Here is a 12,142-nt window from a genome sequence, read left to right as displayed (position 1 = left end):
GTATGAAAATTGAATCAGTGGGGAGTTTAGCAATTCAAGTGATTGAATAGACATGACAAATTAGTCTCTGATGTTGAAAATTGAAAACCGCATTCGAGATGACAGTAATTGACGCCGATTTGAATGCAGTTGTGATGCCAACAGCATTACGATTTACTGATGGCATTTTGATAGTTATCTTTAGTGCCCAAAGCAAACACTTTAGCGCAAACATCAAAGCCCTTTATATATTAATACTTGTAGTAAAGTGACACGTTTGAAAATTTAATGGGACATTCGTTCAATGCTACGTACGCCCACAGCTAACAGGTACATATTCCATCAGTGCCCTGTCGATAAATATCATAATCAAACCGTAACCAATAAAAATGTCATCGGAACGGTTACGACTCGGCTTCCGGAATGCAGTCGACTTGATTTAGAGCAGCGCTTTTAAAATATTTTGACGCTAATTACTGTACTACGTACATATGTATGTACACATATATATGTGAGTCTAAACGCACCGCACTATCTGTGACGTTCAAAGATTTCGAAATGAGATTTATGATCAGATTGGTTACACATAGGTGATATATGTGTGTATTTCGAAATAAAATTAATTTGAAAAAATATTGCTTCGTTAATATTTCACGAATTTTGGATTTAAATTGCGCAATTCGACAACAAATTCTTGAATGGCACTCACTTTGTCCATTTTTTATTATTATTTATATTATTATATATACGTTTCAGCGACATGTAAAATATTGCTGTCTATTATTTTCTTCTGGAGTTGTGGAAAACAACTTAAAACATTTATTTAAGAGGGTGTAATTTTTATTAGAAATTCTATAAGGAAACAAATAATGGCATCTACATATTTCATCATCATTATCAGGGCCGCGCCTAGGAGTTCAGCCGCCTTTGTGCAAACTTAAATCAGCCACTCTTTATCAGCATTTGTATAAATCATATCAATAAAATAAAAGTGAAGTGCATGCAAGTAGTGCAAAAATCTTACCCTGTGATGAATATTGTGTGAGAAATTCAGTGCTGAAAATTTTAATCACAATAAAAATTAATCAGAAAAACAGACAGAAAACCAAAACGTTTAGTTCTGAGCAGGACCAGACTACAAGAGACACTGAATGTTTTCAAGTTCATACATGAAAAAATAGTGTTTTTACCCCCAATCCCACATCTAGGACATTGTTCTTTCGATGACCAACCAATACTAAACATCTTTGAAGAAATACCTACATACATCTACACAAAGATAATCTAAATGCATTTTAAAAAGTACGATGTCTCGTTTCGTATTTTTAAGGAATATAAATTTTTCGACTCTCATATATTTCGGTCGCCTGAATATTTCGGCCGCCTGTGTGCATTTCACACATTTGCACATATGGTAGTCGCGGCCTTGATCATCATCAACACGTTTCCAATCGTCTTTGTTTTGAGCAACTCTCATCCTTCTCATCTCACACATTTTTCTGACTTCATCCACCCATCTCCCCTGTGGTCTTTTACATTCTATCAGGTACCATTCGAGCACTTCTTTCGTCCATATATCGTCCGTTCTTCTAACTATTTGACCCGCCCATTGCCATTTTAATATATTTACCCTCACCATTACATCAACCACGTTTATCAAAACCCACGTACCGTTTTATATCTTTCCTCATTATACCCAGCATATACCGTTCCATACTTCTTTGAGTGCACTGGACTTTTCGTATCCATACGACATTATTGGCATGACACATTAATCGAAGATCTTTTTCTTCAGGCACAGTGGCATTCATTCGCTCAAATATTATTTCACTACATCAAATACAGAGATAAATTGCTTTTGTTTAATTGGGTACTTTATTTCAAAATTAAAGAATAAATTTAAAAAAATTAAAACTATGCCTAAACACAAAACGATTTTTTTACGACAAAATTTTATTTTATTTCTGTTTAAAACTTAAAGAACAGTTAGTTTAAAATAGTCTTATAACACATATTAATAAATTCAATTTGATATTTCACATAAAACCTGTGTGCGTAAAGGTACATATGTATACTGTACTTGGTTAAATACAGTATTCCACGTTTTACGTGGTGAATAGCCCTATTATAAAAATAAAAAAAACTCTGGGAAACATATTAGTTATAGCATTCGAAAATTGTTACAGATTATAAAAGGCGTATACTTACGGTATATTATTTTACAATAATTGCAGTGGTGCAGCGTGCACTTACTCATTGCGCTAATAGAATATACCATGGGTATGCTATGTACATTGAGATAAACGGTCGGTCGAATAACCGACACTTTGTTCAACTCGTTATTTGGGAAATGTTACAAAAATAACAGGAAAAACACACACACACACACCTACCCACCCACGAGTGAAACGAATTACGACCTTTCTGAGAATCGCATCTAAGAAGACTAGAGAGAGAGATAAAGAAAAAATTGTAATCCGCCCCAATTACGTCTTATAAAAATGGTCGTTAACAACACGGACCAATGGCAAACGTGTGTACTAAAAAGTAAAACGACCCAGCCGTAATATAATTTTCAAAGTACTAATGGAGCGACATTAAGCCTGTTATTGGGCTTGCCGCCGCCTCTGGTTATAACAATAAAATTAAATTAAGAAAAAAGAACAACTTAGTCTCGCCTGTGTTCGACAGCCCTATAATCGCCTCCGTTTTGCGTCCATCACAATTTGGGAAACAAGTACCTTCACCTGTGTAATATGTATAAGACGTACACTGCGATTTATTGGGACAGGAAAAGGTCAATTTGCGCTGTTGCACGGTTGATGTTTTCGGTTGCTTAATTTGCATAAAAACAATTGCAGGAAAATACATTATAATGGTGTTGTAGACGTATATATGTATGTATGTACATACACACGTCTTCCTGGAGATGTGTCAGTTTGGTCTGGAAAACAAGTTGTTAATTGTTACGTTCTGACGTGACTTCTATTTAACCCGTTCCTGAAGAAAATTATTTTATCTTTTTGTGTTTTATAGCAGTAATTGATTATCATAATATCAATCTAGTATTATGTATTCATATATGATATTTTATTTTATTTTTATTGTTACAATCAATATACACTCGTCATTACAGATCGCTCCAATGCGACGAGTGTACGATAACGGTCAGAAATACAATAATACATATACAATCAGAATACATATCATATAACAATTAATCAGTACAGAAATAATAATCATAGAGACAGCTATGGATTATTTTTAGATTTTTGTGTACAATTATTATACATATAATAAACACGAAATTATAGAGATGTCTATAGAGGTATCTATAGATTTCAGATTACTGTGCATAATTTTTACAAATTATACACACAGATTTTGTGACAACAGGAAATGATCTAATACCAATTTTCAGGAACCGTTTCAACAATGATCAGATAAAATTGGCAAACTCTGATAGAGAAACGATCGATTTGGAGTCACAAAACCCCCAAACCTAACCAGCAGTTTGACGAGGACTCGAACCTTCGACCTCGGTGGTGCTAAATATATACGCTACCATTAAGCCAAAATATGTATGTATATATGTATATATTAGACAGGTTCAGTAGGCGAATTTTTGGAATTTCACCGATGGACATAGTGGAAAATTTTCGTCGTATCAAGGGAAACGATACATATGTAAATAAAAAATTTCATTGATTTAAAAAAATGTCCTGTGCCTCCAACCAATCAATTTATCTCGACAAAAATTCGAAAAACTAGTTTTATTTCATATATCTATTTTTTAAGAATAGATTTTTTTTACTGTTAAAAAAAATAAACGCTTATTATTCACTTATTGAAGTTTATTTGGGTTGATTATGATAAGTTTGCTGAAAAAAAAGATTTTCGATCAATGTGTTTTACCAGTGCTGACGTATGGATAATGGTACTCATTATCTCTCATATATATTTTTACTTTACTAAGGTGTTATATAATGAATGTTAAAATATTAATATTATAATGTTGATAATCCGATATGCGTGCTATGGCCAAAACTCCAACGGTAACTTATATTATACTACTATAGGTATAGGTACTTTATATTATACTATTTTTAATTCTTATACAATTTGTAATATAGGTTCTCATTATCTCTTATATATACATATTTTTACTTCACCAATTTGATTTCGATTTTTAAATGCTTTTTATTATTACTAAATTATGTTCACAATACATCTTATATATATTTTAATGGCTACTGATTTACTGATCATTTTCTATTTTACAGTTTTAATTTAGTTTTGTTAGTAATCATAGTATTATATTATTCTAATGATAATGTACAGCATAATAGGAAAAAGAGCTCAAAAACCTATAACTTATGGATGTGAAACTTGAACATTGAACGCCAAGCTGTTACAGAAAGTCCAATTCACTCAAAGAAGTATAGAATGCTGTATGATTGGCATAACGAGAAGGACAGGAAACGGAATACGTGGGTGAGAAGTATGACAAGGGTAGTGTATATAGTGAAAAGATTGAAATGACAATGGGCGGGCCACGTGGCTAGAAGAATGGACGAAAATTGGACAAAAGAAGTACTATAATGGTACCCAAGATAATGTAAAAGGGTAAAAGGAAGATGGGCAGACGAAATTATGAAAATGTGTGGGGTGAGATGGATAACAGTTGCGCAAAACAGAGACGAGTGGAAGCATGTTTGAGACCTTCTCCAGCAGTGGATGATGAATGACTGTAGATGATGATGATGATGATGATGATAAGTTTTGACTGAATAACGATAATTCAAAGTCCCCGTTTCGCTCGAAAGTCTCCATACAAACCGCGTCGCATTCAATAGTTGTTTATATGGGGGAAGCGTTATTTTCAGCAAATCGTCATTTTTTTCACGTTCCCGTGATTATTTTGGAAATAAAAGTCGTTGAGAGCTTAATTTGGTACATACCACACATTTTTTAAAATAATGGGGTTCAACAACTTCATTTGAACAATTTATCGCCCAAGTATTTATAGCGACAAACTACATACATACATACACAGTAGGGCTCAAAATATGAACTCTATTCGAATTAAGAGCTTTTTGAAATCACCTAATTTATAAACTAATATAATTATTTGAATATAATATATGTATGTACCTAATTCTAGCAAGTTTTCTACAAAATTCACAACGATGAGTGCTTCCGCATTTTAAAATAAAACGCTTTATACATAAAATAATACATCTGTAGAAACAGGTATTTTAATGTACATAATATATATAAAATAATAAATTTAGCTCCGTTATGTATAGGCTAACTTTATGTTGGGATCGATAGATAAATATCTCCTTAAGTTTTTTTTTCTCATGTTTACATTCGATTTTTTTGTCGAATTTTTTATCGCCAATTTTGATTAATGTTTGCACAATAGATTATTATCGTTAAGTTGACGTTTCGTCTGTTCAATTAATTTATAAATTACTATGAGCGTTTATAGAAAACTATCCGGAGTTTAATCAACGTAACCTACATTTTTGCAATATTCTTAATATGTATGATCCCCATTCAAAGACTGCTCGGATAAGCATCTTATCTAGAGGCGTTCATCGGTCGAATTAAGAACGACAAAGAGTAGCAAAAAACAAAATCACTATACTTGGAAATGGTAGTAACGGAAGACGGCTTAGTAATTGTACAGGAACAATGAGCATTATTAATAGAGATTTATAGAGATCTAAGTTTAAAAAAATATATGAAGCGATCCATTTTCACGGATCTTATCTATTTCGCAACATTTTAGCTATCTCTAGTGGCATCTGATCCCATTAACTGGCGAACAATAGCTTCCTTTGTTGACGCGTTCACCGCTTTAAACATGCGAGCGCTTCTTCTTAGTGTGCAGCGGTACACTGACATTATATACGTAGTTACAGTAAACTCTCGATTATCCGGAACGAAGGCATTACATTTATTTTATAAGAAACCGCACGTCTTTTCATCTCACTTGGATCTTTTTTATTATACTCTCTTGGGTACCATTCGAGCACCTAGCTCGGCTATTTCTCGTTCAATCTTTTAACCATGAGTCCCGTTTAGTGCCATTTCAATCTCTTCATTCACTCCACTATGGTATAATTTTCATTTTTAAATGCTTTTTATTATTACGAAATTATGTTCACAATACATCTTATATCTATTTTAATAGCTACTGATCTACTGATCATTTTCTATTTTACAATTTAATTTAATTTGGTTAGTAATCATAGTATTATATTATTCTAATGTTAATCTACAGCATAATAGGAAAAAGAGCTCAAAAACCTATTTACAATCCTGCACTATGGTATAATCTCTAGTATCTTAAACTTTGCTTCGCGTGAATTCATTACTTATGTATCTAACCACAATGTCAACATTCCTTATCGCGCTCGTACCCAACGAAAACAAAATTTTACCCACGTTTTAACTTTCCGAACATACGTAGCATGATTTTATGTCATCTAATATTTTAAAATTTAATTTACAAGTTTTGTATCGCATTATTAGACAGCCAAAATTGATCTAAAACTTCATCTAAGTCTACTTCGTGTAAAACGATATGTTTGGAAAGTGGTATTTGTATTTTGACTTCATTACGCATTTAAAGAAAACTAATGCTATTATTGAAGTATGCATCACATCAGTCGTCAAATGGAATGCATACGATTGCTAATATCGATTAAAATTACCTTTAATTAAAAAAGCAAGAGATCCCGAGACTGAGACTTTCAAAAAAAGAAAGGTGCAAACATAAATTAAAGTGATGATAAAATGTATAGGTCATGAGCGAAAATATGACAATCTATCTAAATCTACAGGTAAATACTGACATACATACATATAATATCTAACGTATGCTCAATTAGATAGATTGCACTCAAGCTTCCAACCGATTGAATGCGATCTCTTTTGCATCTATGTACATAGATAAGCTGCTCTCGTACTTACTTACCTACTCTTAGATATGTTATATGTGCGTGCTAAAGCTATATAAGTATAGTATGTACATACATAAATAAAATAGCATTAGTTACAAAAGCTCTCACACATGTTCGTTCAAATACGATTGTTCGTTGAAGTTACAACTATTCTAACGGTTCAAACTTTATACTATTGTAGAAAAATGCTGATATTTTATTATCGTTGCATTCTAAGTAGTTATTTATTATTTTTATTGTTTCACATCAAATATAATATATTATGCGCTTATTAATATGCGTCATTATGCTGAAGCCCAGAGGGTTATACTCCATAGAAACTAGATTATATCCCTGTCCTCTGTTCGTATCTTGACATATGTATGTATATTATATAATGTAAATCGTTAAATATGTATAGCGAAAGTTCGCGATGGGTGGGATTAAACGCAAATAAATTCACGGCGTCACGTACATCCGGTCGTTTATTTTCTACAAACAATTACTTTTTTTTGCGAGCATGTAAATTTTAAGAGCACAAACAAAAAGGAATTGCAGATTTTTAATGAGCCGATTGATGCGTGGGTAAATATGGTGATAGCAATAATACAATGAACGCGGATACCGTCTCTCCGTATAATGAGTTTCTCACGCACAACACATAAAAGGAAAAAATCAGTTAATCAGATATATTGTCGATGTTTAACAGCCCATGATTAACAATAACATAAATGTGGCGTGTCCTTTATAAGCTTTTCAAATCGTTTTATTGCATACAGTACGGTAGTTTGACGTTTAGTGTTTTCATTAATACTTTTTTTTTGTTTAGAATGTACCTAAATGTAAAAAAAAATACCATGTAATTGAGTCTTTGGACACAGTTGGGTTAGCACAAAAAGGTTCACCTTTAAACATGTATGTACACTAGAAATAGATTAAACCGAACAATAGTAATCTATTCAGACTGAATGTGTAATGTCGGACATTTTCGTAAGAATTGCCTCATTTTTTTTTTTCAGTGGGATAATGAGTTGGTTTATCGAAATTTAGACCCCATTATATAATACGGATGCGAAACGTGGACGCTGTTAGTGACAGGATAGAGTCCTTTGAAATGTGGTGTTACCGGAGGATGCTAAAGATCTCGTGGAAGGAGCATGTATGAAACGAAACAGTCCTACAGCTTCTTCATAAAAAGAGAGCTTCTTGATACGGTGAAGCGCCGTAAGATGGAATATTTTGGCCACATTATTCGTGGCCCCAAATATCGCCTTCTACAAACAATCATAAAAGGGAAAATATAAGGCAAACGGTGGATTGGGAGAAAGAAGCTTTCTTGGCTCAGAAACATCAGGTCATGGATGGGACTCGGTCTCGAAAAGTTATTTCGCCTTCCCATGACATGGAAGAATTCGCACGGGCCATAAACAATGTCTGCCCATGGTAGTCGCCTATGTCCGAATAAGGATTCAACATTAGAAGAAGAAGAATATAATATAAGCAGATATGCCCGGCGACGCTTGAGTACGTTGCTATAAAAATAAACTTGAATTTGATATGAAATGAAATACAAATCTTGCACATAATATTTAGGTACCTACTATGTGTAAGATTTCAAATAGATTTTCTGGTATTAATAATTATCGACGATTAATTTTTATCATAAACGAAAATTCATGTTGTTTTTATGATGCTATCTGGTGATTGTCGGCTATATCTGGCTGCGATCGGCGATAGATCATCTTGTCGGCTTAATTACTTTCGTCGATTTATGCGCGCGTGCGGCCGTACTGTATGTATTTATCGATTGTTCTCAAACCAGTAGGTAGTAGATGCATGCTGCGGACGGACCGAAGATAATTTGCAAAGTGTGCACAATTCGCCGACGAACCAAACGAGTTTATACATATATTATATTTCAATTATGACGTGATGATAAATCAAATTAACGATGCGTATCGCACAATGGCGGAAGGCTCCCTCAGAAATACCTTCGGAAGTTTCCTGGCGATTGGTCGAAATCATCGCACAAAGTATGCTATGTGCTGTAAAAAATAAATTGATTTCAATAACGTTGCGACGCCAATAGGCAATTTTCGTAATGGCGAGTTTTCATCGTTGGGACAAAAAAAGATTTCAACGCGCGGGCAAGACTAAAACCCGCATCGTTTTCCGTGCAAACTATATTCACGAGTGTGTACGTGATTTTTGATGACCTTTTTTAGCATTTGGTTTTGAGTTACCTTGAAAAAAAAAGCACTTCTTTACAATTTACATAGATATATATCTAAATTGGAATAACCTTCACTCTGCTGAAAATTTTTTTTGTATTCCATTGAGTACGAGTCTCGTGGCAAAACATACTCTAGATTATACATATATTTTGAGGTTGTAAATTGCAGAAACATAAGAAATATATGTAAGCATTATATCGTAACCCTGAATAAGCACATTTTTTATTTTATTTTATATTATTCATTAGTTTTATTAATAAAACCAGAAACATACAGTATTGCAATTTTTTTCAAAACATAGACACCAAAAAGTTTCTACATATTTATTTATAAATTATATGTATGTTAACCCCAACCATACAAGTCACTATAGGTTGCCCAAGGCGACACCTATGATCAAACTTTTAATATGACAATACACATAATGAATATATACAAAATATGAGTTGGAAACACTGTGCGACAACCCATGCCACTCAACTCTTCCACTGCTCTATAGCAGCTCTGTCAAATGTACATATGTATATAGATGTTTCAATTCATTGAGGAAAACTTAACAGTTAATCGCATTGCGCCTCGATATTGTTGCTGCTTTACTTATCAGATATAATGTCTTATTATCTTCTACTATATAATTTCGAAACAGACTTTGTATGTATGTATGTAAGGTTTGCTGTTAATTGAAAAACTAATCTATGATGTTTCTATGACGATGATTCCATATGGTTGAATTTCAAGTGAATTCGGTATATATTTTTTTCGATTCAAATAAATTTAATAAAAAAACAAATAAATATTTACTATTAGATTCGCCAACGTTTAAGCTGTTTATATAAGTCGGGTATAACAACTAGTAATATATAATTTTGAAAGAGACTTTGTATGTATGTATGTATGTAACTATTGTTGGTTCGTAGAATTTAAATAAAATAAAACTATTCAAATAAATTTAATAAAACGTTTACTATTAGATTAGCCAAGTTTAAGCGGTTTATATTACAAATACCGAGCGAAGTCGGGTAAAAGCACTAGTGTGTTTATAAAGTAAAACTGCAATCATTTGCTATATAGTACTATAATACGATTGAGCACTATAAATTAATATCAAGAATGATTTGTTTGTTTCCTCCGCAAGTCAATTAGAAATGAAATAACATAAAACTACAAAATAAAACTTCATTCCAAGATACACATACATACATACATACATATTTATTTTATTATTTCCCACTGCCTCTTTACAAGTTATGCTAGGCTTTGACTCACTATCTTCGAGAAGAATTGTCATTTCCAAATATTTCTTTGCATTATTAAAGGGAACAATCGACAACCCTTCGATTTTATTGGAATTTAAATTTTCGGCGCCTGAATGCGGTAGAGCTTTGCGTCATCATTTACTTTTCCAACCTATTCCTGCGAAAACGTCTGCTTTCAATACATACATAATTCGTATCTTGTAAAGGCTATCCGGTTCCTTAATGTGATTGATGAACATTTGGACCTGTTCGATTGTCATGTTGATGAGTTTATTAAGAGGGCAGGACAGCAGCGCCTTGTCCATACAAACGTACTATACTTCTCCCATCCTCAATTATGGCACTATAGAAATTATTTTTTAATATGCTATGGATATCCACCAGTGGGGTGCATCTATCGTTTAATTTTTTGATGAATTATTTTTTATAGGAGCTAGGAGCCGCCAAGCATCTATAAAATCGCCTCTTTTTTACACCCACGAAACGAGTCCAGCGTGCTTATTTAACGGTCGATTTAAAAAAAAATACGCCGATAGATGCAAAGAAAGTATCTTTCTCATACCGATGATGAAATTTTTTTAAAAATTGGTCCAGTTTTGGAGGAGAAAATAGGAGAATACGAAACCTCGATTTTGTCAATTTAAAATACGTTTTATCTGGTCGAAGCGCAACTGTCGCATTCACTTAATATATATATTGATATATATTGTCGCATTCACTCAATATATACATACACTCAATATATATATCGAAGAAAGGAACGGTAACAAAATTAAGGTTTCGGATATACAGCCCTCTTAAGATTCAACACGATAATATTTGAATGAGATGGATGATTGGAATTTTTATTGTTTTTTCTTTCTTTTTTTTTGTAAGACTGGCGTGACGCTTTGGGGCAACCTGTCAGGTCATTTTCTATTGTTATTATTATTATAAAATAATTAAATAAATATGTAGGTATGTATGAATGCACATACACTGTATTTATTACACACGAAAGGTAGAAGTTAATTTCTTTTCAATGGAATGTTAATTGAAATATTAATCTTTTGAAATTAAAACTACGTATTTTTTTTCTTTCTTTCAGGACGGATCTTGGCAAGAGGTTCCAGGAGGGGGTGTGTCCATTTATGCCGCCTACTACGACGACCGAGTGCCGAATCGTCCCTATCTGCGAATTTTGGCGGTGACCAACGGTAATAATTCAACGTGCACATTCTTAATACAAATAAATTCCACCGAGTTGTCTCGTTAAAAGAAGCGTACGCGCCAGAAGAAGTGGTCGAGACCTGTCGCGATATTAACGTTTGTGCGTTCAACATCGGATCCAGGGCTGGCGAGCGAGCTTGTCACCAATTATCCGACCGTTTCTAGGTAAAACGTATCAATTGAGGCCGGTTGTCTGAGATTGTGCGAGATTTATAACCGGTGCACTGTTATTGGAGCATTCCAGCGGGATGCGTCCACGCGACACACGCCAGCCACCATTGCATTGCACTGCACTGCACTGCATTGCTACGAATTATATTACAGCATCGTTGACTTGCGTAATCTCGACTAGGAATTTATTACTGTGTTTATTTTTATGAGTGTTGATTTGTTTCAATAATATGTATCTATATATATATATAAAATTTAATGTCTGTGTGTGTGTGTGTCTCGTATAGGCTCCTAAAACCACTGAACCGATTACGTAGGAACTTTCAGGATTTGTTGTATG

At 33.4% G+C, this 12,142-nt stretch overlaps 2 protein-coding genes across 2 annotated transcripts in view; one reads left to right on the top strand and one right to left on the bottom strand.

The window, feature by feature from the left end:
• LOC143911157 (uncharacterized) overlaps positions 1-12,142 on the bottom strand; it is a 369,714-nt gene that overhangs the window by 307,041 nt on the left and 50,531 nt on the right. The gene's annotated exons all lie outside the window — the stretch shown is intronic.
• The window catches only part of LOC143910413 (uncharacterized), a 35,183-nt gene that overhangs the window by 7,931 nt on the left and 15,110 nt on the right, over positions 1-12,142 (top strand). Inside the window, exon 2 of the mRNA XM_077428865.1 lies at positions 11,510-11,618. Within this exon, the coding sequence (XP_077284991.1) occupies positions 11,510-11,618 (109 nt within the window). The remainder of the gene's footprint in view (positions 1-11,509; positions 11,619-12,142) is intronic.

Source organism: Arctopsyche grandis, chromosome 4, assembly GCF_051622035.1.
Source record: "Arctopsyche grandis isolate Sample6627 chromosome 4, ASM5162203v2, whole genome shotgun sequence".
In the NCBI taxonomy this organism is placed as follows: Eukaryota; Metazoa; Arthropoda; class Insecta; order Trichoptera; family Hydropsychidae; genus Arctopsyche; species Arctopsyche grandis.
Note: the sequence above shows the minus strand (reverse complement) of the source record. Positions and strands in the feature narration are given on the sequence as shown.